Consider the following 14,467-nt stretch of genomic DNA (forward strand, 5'->3'; position numbering starts at 1 on the left):
AGCCTGAGGGAACCACTTCAGTTGGCCTCATGAACAGGCCAGTAGTTGGCAACCTTCAGTCTCGAAAGACTGGAATCGCGCTCTGAAAGGTGGTTCTGGCACAGCGTCTAGTGTGGCTGAAAAGGCCGATTCGGGAGTGACAATCCCTTCCACACTGGGAGCAAGTGCAGTCTGTCCCTGGTCTGTCTCCCTGGCTTCCTTCCTTCTTTGCCTTCCTTCTTTGCCTCTTAGCCTCTTAGACTGTTGGCCAAGTGTCTCTTCAAACTGGGAAAGGCCATGCTGCACAGCCTGCCTCCAAGCGGGCCGCTCAGAGGCCAGGGTTTCCCACTTGTTGAGGTCCATCCCTAAGGCCTTCAGATCCCTCTTGCAGATGTCCTTGTATCGCAGCTGTGGTCTACCTGTAGGGCGCTTTCCTTGCACAAGTTCTCCATAGAGGAGATTCTTTGGGATCCGGCCATCATCCGTTCTCACGACATGACCGAGCCAACGCAAGCGTCTCTGTTTCAGCAGTGAATACATGCTAGGGATTCCAGCACGTTCCAGGACTGTGTTGTTAGGAACTTTGTCCTGCCAGGTGATGCCGAGGATGCGTCGGAGGCAGCGCATGTGGAAAGCGCTCAGTTTCCTCTCCTGTTGTGAGTGAAGAGTCCAGTCTTGCCTATATGTGCATACAGAGTGTCTCCTACACGAACACTAAATGCTCCTCTACCAGGGGTGTAGCCAGCAGTATGGCCCCTCTCTCCACACATGAACTCACTGAACATATGGGGAGAGGGATGAGTATGGACCTATTGTGTGGTGGGATGGTATCGCCATTACTCCCCATTTGTAGCAACCTTGAGATGTAGTGCAGAAGGTTACATGGATTTATGGCCCAATCCAACAGGCAGGAGGTCTGGTCTAGAGGGTAGAGCCTCTGTTTGCCTGAAGATAACATCCGCAGGTCGCCGGTTTGAGGCCACCGGCACCGTGAACGGCGAGACCTTGAAGCAGCTGACAAGCCGAGCCGAGTTATGCCACCTGCTCTTTGGTGTGAGCAAGAAGCGTCTTGGCTGCCCTCCCTGTGAGAGATGAAGGAGCTGCTTGTCAGCTTGCGTGGGAGGAAACCAGAGGCCAGAATGTGATACCAGATCAAAAAGATACATCTGAAATGTTGTGGTTCTTGAAAGATATAACCTTTCTTCGATTGTAAAAAAATCCCTATGGGGATTTAGAACAAGTGGTTGTGGTTGGCAACTTTCAGTCTCGAAAGACTATGGTAGAAGCCTACAGCATCCAGTATTCCCAGGCGGTCTCCCATCCAAGTACTAACCAGGCCTGACCCTGCTTAGCTTCCGAGATCAGACGAGATCGGGCATATACAGGGTAACAGTTGTAGTATAGCCTGCCCATGTAAACCACTTTGAATAAAGTCTGAGGAGAAATCTGACGACCGAGAAAGGCAGTATATAAATACCTGTAAAAAAAAAAAAATCCTATACAGTGCACACCAACTTTGCAAGCCCTAGTACCAGAGGAGTGCTGGGTTAGTGCCAGTGGCTCACTGGTACCGCTGCTCGGTGGTCGCACAGACTAAGGAAGTGTTCAGTGGAGATTACACAAGGGGCAGCTGGGACAAATGCGCAATACTGGCTGGTCCTCCATCTGTTTTACGTATAAAATCTAGCAATCACTCAAAACACAAAACCTTTGGGTGGAAAAGTGGCAAGCCTCTCTACTTGTAATGCAGAAACCAAAGCAGTCCTTAGGGCTTCACTATCAGGACTTATTAGTCTATCTACTGAGGCAGCCTTTCATCAACATCCACGATGATTAATGCTCTTGTCTTGTCTCATGACCCAAAAGAAAGACACTGTATTCCAAAACCTGACAAACACCATTAAGAGCTTGAACTAACAATTGCTTCCAGTAAATTAGAGAAGGTTATGCTTAATTATCCCCACCTCCAATGAATATAGTGGTTGCTCTTCATGTGTGTTTTTCACTCCAAAGAGATTCCTAGGTTAAAGGGTCTGTTTTAATTAGTCCTTAATAACTCAAATCTTTTCAACAAATGGAAGAACATTTGGGTGTTGGGCTGAGCATGGAAGCCATTAATAACCCATAAAAGTTAAAAATAGTACTTAATATAAAAGGTTGCAGTGATGTGTGGGTTGGGGAGAAGGGGCATAGTATGGGTATGTTAAAAAAAAAAAATTTTTATCATCTTGTCCAGAGCAGTATTTTGACCCAAAAGTAAACATCTTTAATGTGCAATAATACAATGTGAAAGAAAAATAGAACCATTTTAATGAAAACTTTAATCAAGGCAGTGGCCACTTTTTACCCACAATGCCTCACACCGATGCAGCATTAAAATGGCTGCAGCTATGACCCTCTTTTTGCAAATAAACTAAACATTTGATACGGGGCCTGAACAGATTATGTGCATATCAATTGATGTTCACCAGATAATTGCATCAAGGAGGTGTTCCTTGGGAAGAGGAAGGAGGGAGAACTAAATTCAGCACATTCTTCCTCCTTAATGGCAAATCAGTGGTATTGCCAATGTTCCGAAAGAGCCTAGATGCTTAACTGGGCTGGGGAGCAAGGATCAGCAAAAGAGGCGCCTGAGGGGGGAACATGATTGAGACATACAAAATTATGCAGGGAATGGACAGAGTGGATAGAGAGATGCTCTTTACACTCTCACACAACATCAGAACCAGGGGATATCCACTAAAATTGAGTGTTGGGAGAGTTGGGACAGACAAAAGAAAATATTTCTTTACTCAGCGTGTGGTTGGTCTGTGGAACTCCTTGCCACAGGATGTGGTGACGGCGTCTGGCCTGGACGCCTTTAAAAGGGGATTGGACAAGTTTCTGGAGGAAAAATCCATTACGGGTTACAAGCCATGATGTGCATGTGCAACCTCCTGATTTTAGAAATGGGCGATGTCAGAATGCCAGATGCAAGGGAGGGCACCAGGATGAGGTCTCTTGTTATCTGGTGTGCTCCCTGGGGCTTTTGGTGGCTTGCTGTGAGATACAGGAAGCTGGACTAGATGGGCCTCTGGCCTGATCCAGTGGGGCTGTTCTTATGTTCTTAGGTATATGATGTTAAATGAATCAAATTATCTCCATCATTTGTTTCTTATTTTTAGATAGCACTTGGGAAAGGATGACCCAATTAGGACTGTGGGTAGGGTGGTGGTAACCCTTTTTCTTGGATCATTTTCCCACTAATTCTTCCCTCCCCAGCTGCTATTTACCTTGAGAAGGAAGCTGCTATTAGAAAAAATAGCTTCCCTTCTTGAGCAAATAGGAGCTGCAGGGCAATTTTTGTAGGAATACTGTAGGGGGGGGGAAACTTTAATGTTTGTGCACATTGGGCGGGGGGTGATGGAAATACAATGATGTATTTAATGTCTAGTTCAATCATTTCACAGCAGCACCAACCTGCACACAGGATTACCCATCAAGCTGAGGATATATGCTTGGAGGTCTTGTCCTGCGTGTTGAACCCGCTGTGGGATACCAGCCGGACATAACAGTGTTCAGCTTGATGAGACATTAATGGCACCGATCCACCTACCTCTGGGCATGAGGTCATAATCTGGACCTGACTTCTCTAGCAACCTTCAAGCCATGCCTAGCTTGTTCTGGATAGCCAGCATTATTAGAACGGGCAAAAAGACTGAATCCAAAATGCAGCTTCTATTTATTTCAACACAGAGAAGTGCCCTGTGCCTGTTGGCCAGTCTGCAATGGGACAATGAAGTTGCGTTGTCCTTGGGCCAAATCACGCATTATGCACTGTATGAATTACAGCCCAATCCTAACTAACTTTCTAGCGCTGATGCAACCGTGCCAACACGACAGGCACTGCATGGGGGGTGGGGAATGACAGTTGTGGAGGCCTCCTCAAGATAACAAAATGTTTACTCTCTGTTCCGTCCAAATATTCCAACTCCCTTCTAATGCCTGCTTTTTGGTTAATTAACACCCTCTTTATCTCTAGAAACAACAGCTGTAGTGTGCAAAGAAATGAACAGAACTCCTTATCAGTTGAGCAGTTAACAAGAATTTATTGCTACAAACACACTCCCAGCAATTCCTCTTGTCCAGAGGCTTTCCCCTCCCCAGAACTCCACTTAACTCAGTGGGTAAAGGTCTGAAGCCTCCAGTCCAAGTCCACGGTCTAATCTCCAAAGCACAGTCCAGTCTTCCCAATTCAGTTTTCTGCAGCAGAGTGTCTCCTCCAGCAGGGTCCTGGCAGTCCTCTCTTCTGTGTCCTCCAGCAGAGTCCTGGCAGTCCCCTTCTCCCGTATGTCTGTCCATCCTGTAGGTCTGGGGTCAGGTAGCCTCTTGGTCAGGTTCCCTCTGGGTCAGGGTAGCCTTTGGTTAGGAGCTTTGCTCCTTCTGAAGCCGTCCTGGGTCCCTTCGGGGAGAAAGGCGTGGTATAAATAAAGTGTATTATTATTATTATTATTCTGAAGTTGCCTTTTATCCTGCAGCCCCTTGTTAAGTCCAAATGCAGCTCAGCTGTGAGCTCCCTCCTTAGCTCATTCAAAGTCCCATCATGATCAAATGAAGCTCAGGTGTCCATCCAGGTCTCCATTGGCCTTGATTGATTACAGCTGTGGAGCCAGCCCTGCCCTTCCCAGAGCTGTCAAACAGCTGTCAAAACATGGAATCGCTGTCAACACCACATCATCCACCTGATGATCTTCTGATCTTCCATTACCCTCTCTTATCTCAAGGCTGCATTGTGGCTGCATTGGTGCTGGAAAGTTGGTTAGGGTTGGGCATGGGTTCAAAATGTTATGCATTTTGAAGAGAACCCAATGAAAGAACAGTGTTCCAGAACAAATATAAAACCCTCTCTGCAAAATTCATCTCTTGAAATACTTATGGATTTTTAAATGGCACAAAATTTGAAGTGCAAAAGGTATTGCTCACATTTGCCAGCAATTCTAAAGTGCTTGTTAAAAAGTTTTATAATGTTGGCACTTTCATCCAAAGGGCAGAACTGTACGGAACGGAAGTCAATATCCTTTCCCCAATCTCGTTCATGTTAAACACATTTTTTTCCTATCCTCTCTGGCCCTATGCAGGTATTATACCTTCTGTGTAAGTCAGTGTGTGTGGGAGGGGGGAAACATGTAAGTTTCAGCTGACGCACTCACTGGGTCTGACATGAACTGCGATGTGTTCAACACTTGACCTCAGAGTGCTCCTGCATGTGTTGTGGAACTCTGGCACCCCCAGGGTTCTACCTTCTATGGAGATATCCCCCCACACTTGACACAGCCCTCTACAGAGAAGTGCTGAACACTTGGATGCTTGGAGGCATGGCCAGCAAGTGTGTGCAGAGGGCATGACTCGCTGCAACCCTTCTGCCTCACCACACATTCACTGCCCATGGGGGGCTTCATGACCGCAGAGAGCACATACCTCCTTGTGTTCCTTCCTGTGCCCCACATACAGAATGCCATTGCTCTGATACGGCTTTTCCAGTGCTTCACATTCAAGTTAGATTTAAAAAAACTCACCTCCATGATTTACTCAGAAATCCTTTATTTCAAGTCTGTTCATGAAGTGTCATCAATTGTTTCTCAGAATCGAGAAAGATTTGGCCCACAGGGAATAAAGGTCTTGAGCAGTCAGGAGGAAGATTTTGATCTCCCTCCCTTTCCAAAGCATCTCCTTTCCATCTTGCAGATGTAATTCAAAAAGATCAAGAATTAACCTGAGTTCATGTCCTCAAAGAAAAGCCTGAACTGCCCTGAGCCAGGCTTGATTTAGACAAGAAGTATGGGACCCAAATGTTACTCTACCAACAAGGATCAAGCCATGTAGTATTCACACTTTAACCCCTTTTTAAGAATCAAACCAGTCCTGCACACAAAGAGTGGTGATGGATTGTGGGGGTGATCGTGGCCCTTCCCACAGATTCATTCATCAGATATGGCTTGACCCAAGTGTTGAAGCTGCACAGCTAACTGAACTCCAATAGATAACATATCTTTCTTCGGTATCTAGGAAATCTGGAAAAAAATCCACATTGTGTCTTGAAGAAATATGAATTCTATGATGCATTATGCAAATAAAGCCTGACAATCTGAGAGTAGATGGGATGGGGAGGAACAGATTAGATTCAAAATGGTGCATGTGATGCCTTTGGTTGGAACCACTGTGTTGAAAGAATATCAAGCCATTTCTGCCCAAGATTGCATATATGCATCAGGGATCAAAAGTGTATACCTGTAGGCTGGGCAGAAACGGGTTAATGCTTCTTGCCAAAAAAGGTTTCTGTTGGACCTTGACTGATGAAGTTAGATCTGTGCAACTCCAAAGTCTGCCACTGTTCTGACCCCGTTGGTCCAGAAAAAGGCATGGTAAGCACCATGTTGGATTCTCCAAATCTTTCTTTGGAACCAACATAGCAAATCCTTTATGTAAACAAAGTTAGGAGCTGCTGCTTCAAACTATTTTAGCAACAATTCAACAGACCTGCCAGCATTGTGCGGGGAAGTAAAGCTCACCCACGATGGGCAGGACAGAGAAAAGTGATCTTGTGAGGTTGTAAAACTCCACCTACAACCAAAAAAGGAAGCCTTGTACATTTGTGAGGCTCTGGGTTGCAACTGTCTCAAATGTTTCTCTTGCTGGAGATTTTCTTTTGTCACAGGGCTATGAAACTCACAATCTGAAGAGTTATATAACACAACCATGTTGGGCACTCCATTTCAGAGTTCAGACCCCATCAAAGGATCCCATCAAAGGATGTCTGACTGGTGCTTGATAGAAGAAGCTCCCTGCATCTAAAAAAGGAGCAAGTCAGGGACACAAGTTCTAACCAAACCTTCTTGCTGCAATGCTAGTTGCGTACATACAATGATCATTTAAATTTTTGGGATTGCTCATGTTGCGGGCAGCCTGAGATGGTGCAGAGCTATATTATGTGATTCTTCCAACCATATGCTTTGACTCACAGTAGTGGCATAGCTAGAGGGGGTGCAAAGAGGTCCCTCTCTATCTCCTTTGGAGCCATTCTGGGCAGGGGGAGCAAAATGGAGTTGTATGCCTCCGTTTTGCTCCCCCTGTCCAGACGGCTCCAAAGGGGAGGGGCTGCTTGCATGCTGCAGTGGGGCTCCTTGAAAAACTTAGTACTTTCAACCCCTCTGGCTATGCCACTGACTCACAGATGAGTTGGTCCATTGATGCAGTTCCGTGGTGAGCAAGTATAATCCACCTTTTCTGCCAGTTGTTTTAATTTTTTTTTTTTTTTTAATATATGAAGTAAAATTCTGAAGGATCAGGAACATTTGGCTTGGATTTGGTGTTTTTTAATTTCCATTCAGACATTCCACCATCATTTCATCTTCCACCATGCCTTCCCTGTTATGCAAATATTCATCTACAAGACCCTTATCGGAGCCATTTGGTTTTAAAGAGTCCACCTCAGTACCAAGCCTACTTAACTTCTTTGCTGATTTGCCAGGGGCTGAGTCAGTATGTTAGCGTCTCTGTCTGCGCTTGCTTTAAAGGAACACAGTTGTGTTCTTAGAGGCATATATATGACAACAAATGCCGTCATGCTATAGATAAACCTTAATTAACCAGCCCCTTCCCTCCCCCCTGAAGAGATATAGAAGATGAGGATGGCTTAGGCAGGTGATGCCACCTTGGAAGGCATTCCCAGAGCTCTGGGAACAATTCATGCACAGACGTTATGGTAAATGACTCATGGGGATGGTCTCCAGCCTTCAGCTCTGCCCCTTCCAGGTGGACTGAAATCTACTGTATGGGATGCAGTTGATTCCTTTCCAGAGGTGTCTCATTCTTAGATCATTCCTGCCAGCCAAGGCGGGAGGAAGAGACCCACAGTTCCCAGCAAGCAGACAATGATGAACATCCAGAGGAAGATTCTGTCGATCACCATTGCAACATACTTCCAGTCCTCCTTCACCTGTGAAAAGACAGAAGATGGGAAAAGACACTTAGTAAGAGCAAAATCGTATGCAGAGAGAGAAACCGTAAGCCAGCGATTTCCAACATTTTTCTTCTCAAGGCACGCTGACCTCTATGGTCTTCTCTATGGTCTTCACCTCTTGTGATGTCACTTCCTGCATTTGGGGTTTGCAACTCTGTTTATAGGGCAGCTGTCTATAGCAGTGGATCCCAAACTGTGAGCCGTGCCTCCCCAGGGAGCTGCGGAAACTAACCAGGGGAGCCGCAGAATCCTTGCAAAAACCCACTGCCCTATACAATGTATAGGACTGTAGCCCTAATGGGGAGCCACAGCCAGTGGTCCATTAGGTCAAAGGAGCCACCAGTCAAAAAAGTTTGGAAACCACTCCTCCTCTGCCAGCAGAGGAAAAGGGACAAGTTCTCATATCACCTGAGAAATGGGCAGATCGGTGTTTCTCATATTGTGCCCTTAGGAGCTGATTGAAGACAGGGAGAGATATTATAAGACTTAGCAATCTTTAAAAAAACCGGGTAATATTTCACAATGAGTTATAATTATATTGAAGTGTTAGCTGTCAATATCAGTGACCTTCTGGTTGAACACAGTGGGGAAAAAAGTCAAGCTAATGCTCAATATTTTTAAACATGCTCTTCCAACCATCAACAGGTCAGGCTAAGAAAAAATTGTTTTGAGGAACAGTTCAACCTAGCGACACACTGTCAGTTCAAAGTATCCCACACTGCCCATTCTCTTAAAGCATCAATGTTCAATTGGTGTGCCGTGGAAGGTCCACAGGTATACAATTTGTCACCACCAACATTTTTCCTAGAAATAGAGCCACAGAACCAAGAAGAGCTTCCCAGAAACCAGAAACGACACCACAAAAGGCAATGACCATCAGTGTGCTGCGCATAGAAAAATGTTGAAAATTGTTGTCTGAAGGGAATGCTGTGTTGCTCTCAGTTCTTTGTACCGAGTTTGAGCAACACCCTCCCAAGAAATCTCATCTCACTAGTCTTACTGAATCTCGATTTTTTTCCAGAAAGTACTTAGATGTTCTGCTGAGGAGGAACCTCTTATAAAGAGTTCAAATAAAAGAACTTATTTGCTTGTTACATTTTTTAAAATTAGAAGAAACTTACAGTTACGTAGAAAGCCTACAACCAGTGGTGTAGCTAGCGGGGGTGCAAAGCACTAAGTTTTGCAGGGAGCCTCACCACGGAGTGCAAGCGGCCCCTCTCCCTTCCCTTCAGAGCCATTCCGAGTAGTGCTGAAATGGCTCCAAAGGGGAAGAATGGCCTAGAATGGCTCTGAAGGAGAGGCCCCTTACATGCTGCACTGAGGCTCCCTGCAAAACTTAGTACTTTGCACCCCCTCTAGCTATGCCACTGCCTACAACATTTAAAAAATTCATTAGCCTCAAATCCATGAAATTACATGATGTTTCCTGATTTTCCTTTGGCATTGACCTATTTCAAAATGAAGCCAAGGGTAAGAAGTACATTAGAAGTAAGTCCCATTATAGTCAAAGGGACTTACTCCTAGGTAAGTGTGAAGAGGATTGCAGCCTTAGCATCTAACCCCAAGGACCATATGGGTGGGGCCAGTGATCCTGCCCCCTTCCAAGTATTCATTTATACAGTTATGGTTGCATGAATTGATCACCAAATGAGGATTTGATTTTTATTAACTAAACTCATCACACTATATTCCACACCTTTGGGGAAGCTGGTGGACAAATAGCACTCGGCCTTATTAGCAGTCTATCAGGCTTCTCCGCGTGCCCTGATAAGCTGAATACATCCATTACTCTGTTTGTCATTCCTATGACACAAGCACAAATCTATTGTACCTTAACAATTTGAAGCATGACTAGGGTTGGCTTTGAGGGGCACCTGCCATGGGCACAATCTGGAAAGGGTCACAGAAGAGCATACTGCATATTGTGTTTTGACAGTCTGTGAAGCCATGTATCCAGTGGGACCTTGAAACGTCACAGACAGCAAGGCATGACTCTTTCAAAGGCCAAGACAGACTGGAGAAGGCTAATGTGGATCATTCTATTCAGGAATATCGGGAGAAACTCTCCCTGGTTCTTTATCATCAAGTGCTTCCTGCCTTGCTTACAAGGTCTGGCATTTCTTGTTGGCATCCTTCAGTCTCAGAAGACTATGGTATCGCACTCTGAATAGTGTTCTGGAACAGAGTGTCCTCTCCAGTGCGCGAAGCCTGGGTAAAGTAGATATGGAGGATAGACTGTTACCCATGCAGCAAATCCCCCTCTCCACATCGCTGAAATGGTCCAATGGAAAGGCAGAAGCCAATACGGTTGGTTCCAGCGACGTCGCAGGAGTTGCCAGAACGTGACTGTGTTCAGCCATGAACTGCCTCAGGGACTCCGGCTCCAGATTTTGCCTTGAGGTTGACTCCTGAAGACTTTTCCATAACTGGATGTAGCCACAAGGCAGTGGAGGTTTGGGGTCAGAGTTTTCCTTCTCTCAGATGAGCTGCCTTCCCAGGCTAACGAGTCCCATCTACCCGGTGGCTGTTCAGTCGCTTCTTACGACAAGTACAGCCAAACTGAGGGCCTATTCTTATCCCCAGCCCTCAGGGGAAAGAGGGCTGGCATACTCTCTGGCATAGAGTAGATTTATTTTACTATGTAAAATACCGCCGGGAGAGGTCATCCGGGGCTTTGGAGTGGGGTGCCATCAATATGCCGATGACACCCAGCTCTATCTCTCCTTTTCTCCAGACTCCAGGGTGGCGGTTGAGGGCCTGGAGTGCTGTCTGGAGGCAGTGAGGATCTGGATGGGGGCTAACAAGCTGAAATTAAATCCGGATAAGACAGAGGCTCTCCTGGTTCGGAAATCCTCGATGCAGGTGCTGGACTATCGACTTGCGCTGAATGGGGTTGCACTCCCTCTGAAGGAGCAGGTCCGCAGCTTGGGGGTCCACCTGGACTCACAGCTGCTCCTGGTTTCCCAGGTGGCGGCTGTAGCTAGGGGGACCTTCGCTCAGCTTTGGCTGGTACGCCAGCTGCGGCCGTACTTGGATCGTGTTGACCTGGCCATGGTGATCCATGCCTCGGTGACATCGAGATTAGATTACTGTAACGCGCTCTATGTGGGGCTGCCCTTGAAGACGGTTCAGAAACTGCAACTAGTGCAGAATGCGGCGGCCCGTGTGGTTACTGGAGGTAGGCAGTTCGACTCTGTCAGTCCGCTTCTCCAGCAGCTGCATTGGCTGCCCATTCGTTTCCGGGCACAATTCAAAGTGCTGGTATTGACCTTTAAAGCCCTATACTGCTCTGGACCAGAGTATCTTAGAGATCGCCTACTTCCGTACAATGCGGCTCATCCTCTTAGGTCATCAGAGAAGGCCTTTTTACAAGTGCCGCCGCCTAGGGAGGTACTTCTGTTTAAACAGACTTCTGTTTAAACAGGCCTTCTGAGTTCTCGGCCTTTTAACATCTTTTAATATTTTTTACAGGCTTGATTCTTTTATGACTTGCTGCTGCTCTATGCTCTTTTTACCTATTTTTACTCTGACTGCTGCTTTTTATGATGTGTTAATATGTTTTTATTTGTTTTTAAATTATGTTTTTAATATGTTGTAAGCCGCCTTGAGTCCCTTCGGGGAGAAAGGCGTGGTAAAAATAAAGTTATTATTATTATTATTATTATTATTATTATTATTATTATTATTATTATTAAACAACTTTGTGAACTACTTCTGCTAAAAAGTGGTATTATTTACTACTACTACTCTCTGGCATAGAGTAGATTTATTTTACTACGTAAACAACTTTGTGAACTACTTCTGCTAAAAAGTGGTATTATTTACTACTACTACTACTACGACGACGACGACGACGACTTCGGCTTTGGAGAATCTGAGCTAAGATAAATGAAGGGATCCATCATAAATTGATTCTCTCCTATGTTCTCCTATGTTCTCCCAAGTTCTCCTATGGAACTTGCCTGAGCACTGAAATTAACTTTGGAGGTCGTATTCTGTATCCCTCCCCCATCACCATCAGCAGATGGAAAGGCAGACAGGTCTCCTTGGCAATGGTGACAAGAAGCCTACCCAAGAGAGCTCTTGTGTCATGTCCAGTTTGGTGGACCAAACTGGACCAAACTTTACTGGATTGTTTATGCTTTAAACTGTTGGCTCTGGTCGGATTTTTAAAAATTGAGTTGCATTGATGTTGATTATACTTAAGTTGTTCTTTGAAGTAAACTAGAGGGATAAAACACTTAAATGGAGATAAATGTTACTCTGCCCAGAGCATAGAAGAACTTTGGCAGTATCTTCCGCTCTCATCCTTTAAATAGCTTCACTAGCCTCCATCCTTTGTGATCCACATAGCCACGCTTCTCATCTCCCAGGGGGTCCAAGGACAGCTTCCAGGAAGTCTGCTATGTAAATCATCAGTTCTACTAGCTTTGTACATTAATTATGATCATTTTGCAGCACTTTTATCTCATGTGCCGGGAAATCATGTCACGTCAAGGCAGCGCTAAGTTCCAAGTGAAGCATGTTGTGATACCGTTAACAGCTCTTATCATCATTTCTGGGACATAATTCCTTGCTTTGCTCTGCATGCAAAAATGGTTGGCAACCTTCAGTCTCGAAAGACTATGGTATAAGCCTACAGCACCCGGTAATCCCAGACGGTCTCCCATCCAAGTACTAACCAGGCCTGAACCTGCTTAGCTTCCGAGATCATACAAGATCAGGCATGCGCAGGGTAACAGTTGCTGCTCTGCATGCAAATCATTTCCAAAAACAAGCCCCGAGTTTTCTAATGCTCTGGTGAGTTACAAGAGGAGACAGAAGACTCTTAAGACCATGAATTTCAGGAAGGCCGTGGAGTCCAATTCCTTTCTGATCTCCACCACCAATGATTAAGAGACCTTCATGTTTTTCCAGCTTCTTCTTTCCAGGTGTCCACATCATCAGAGATGGTGCAGGTGACTATCAGGGAAAGAAATTTCCCACTGCAATTGGCATCCATTGTGATGCCTTTGATTGTGGAACTCCCTTCCCAAAGGACATTTGCTTGCTGGCTATTATATTATCTTTTAAGCATCATGCTAACAAAAGAACATAAGAAGAGCCCCGCTGGATCAGGCCATAGTCCCATCTAGTCCAGCTTCCTGTATCTCACAGTGGCCTAGCAAATGCCTCAGGAAGCACACAAGACAACAAGAGACCTGCATCCTGGTGCCCTCCCCTGCATCTTGCACTCTGACGTACCCTATTTCTAAAATCAGGAGGTTGCACATACCCATTATGGCTTGTAACCCGTAATGGATTTTTCCTCCAGAAACCTGTCCAATCCCCTTTTAAAGGGGAGATGCCATCACCACATCCTGTGGCAGGGAGTTCCACAGACTAGCTACACGCTGAGTAAATAAATATTTTCTTTTGTCTGCCCTAACTCTCCCAACACTCAATTTTAGCAAATGTCCCCTGGTTCTGGTGTTATGTACTGAGCTGCTTGCTGGAGTTGCAGTAGCTTGCTGGAGTTTTCTGGGGATGGTTGATTACTGGAATAGTTTCTAGGGGCACTTGTTTGTGGATCTGGTTGTGGTTGGCTCTGCTCTGTGGACTGCCTGCGTCTCTTTCAGAAATGGACTGAGTCTACCTATTGGACTGGGGCTCTTACTGTAATAGCAGAGCTGTTCGGAGGCTCTGGCCGAAGCATGCTTTGTGGCTGTGTGCCTTACATAAAGTGTGCTCTGGCCAGAGCCTTCCTGCATGTCTTTTCAGTGTGATGGCTTCCAACATGGGAGGAGGTGGGCAGAGAGTGGAATAGGGACAAAACTGGGTGTGGAAGGGGGAGGAATGGGGGGAAGGGAGGCTGTGGAAGGGGGTAGATGTGACAGTGATGGCACAGGTCAAATTCTATTTGGCAGCAGCTTCCTTATCCCCTTTCTCTTCTCTGGCTAAAGAGCTGGCGCAGGTCCAAGGAGAACCATTGCAGGTGGAAGGCTTATGGAGGGGAAAGACCCTTTTCAACATGGCTGCACCAGTGGGAGGGAAAGGATAGGATTGGGCTATAAATATCCTTAATTTATGTACTTATGCCCTCAGCACTTCATGGCATTCTGACCTGCCCTGATGATGCATTGAACTAGGACCAGTGCAGCCATGAAGCAGGCTGAGGAATAATAATAATAATAATAATAATAATAATAATAATAATAATAATAATAAACTTTATTTCTATCCCGCCCTTCTCCCTAAAGGGATCCAGGGCGGCTCACAACATATAAAAACAGATTAAAACATAATTTACCAAACAGATAAAAACATATTAAAAACCCATTAACAGAAACCATGAAAACAGTAGTCAGATAAAAGTCAGAATAAAAAAGAGCATAAAACAGCAGTTCATAGAGGAATCAGGCCTGTAAAAAAGCAACTAAAAGATGTTTAAAAGGCCATGAAGCCAGAAGGCTTGTTTAAACAGCAAGGTCTTCAGGCCTCGCCAAAAAG

At 45.4% G+C, this 14,467-nt stretch overlaps 1 protein-coding gene and 1 pseudogene across 1 annotated transcript in view; both read right to left on the minus strand.

Moving 5' to 3' along the window:
- Positions 1-1,263: 1,263 nt before the first annotated feature.
- On the minus strand, positions 1,264-1,380 carry LOC136650476 (5S ribosomal RNA; annotated as a pseudogene).
- A 6,387-nt stretch (positions 1,381-7,767) lies between these two features.
- The window catches only part of CHRNA4 (cholinergic receptor nicotinic alpha 4 subunit), a 70,691-nt gene continuing 63,991 nt past the window's right edge, over positions 7,768-14,467 (minus strand). The window contains exon 6 of the mRNA XM_066623229.1: positions 7,768-7,954. Within this exon, the coding sequence (XP_066479326.1) occupies positions 7,829-7,954 (126 nt within the window). The 3' untranslated portion in view covers positions 7,768-7,828. The remainder of the gene's footprint in view (positions 7,955-14,467) is intronic.

This window comes from Tiliqua scincoides, chromosome 4 (assembly GCF_035046505.1).
Source record: "Tiliqua scincoides isolate rTilSci1 chromosome 4, rTilSci1.hap2, whole genome shotgun sequence".
Taxonomy (NCBI): domain Eukaryota; kingdom Metazoa; phylum Chordata; class Lepidosauria; order Squamata; family Scincidae; genus Tiliqua; species Tiliqua scincoides.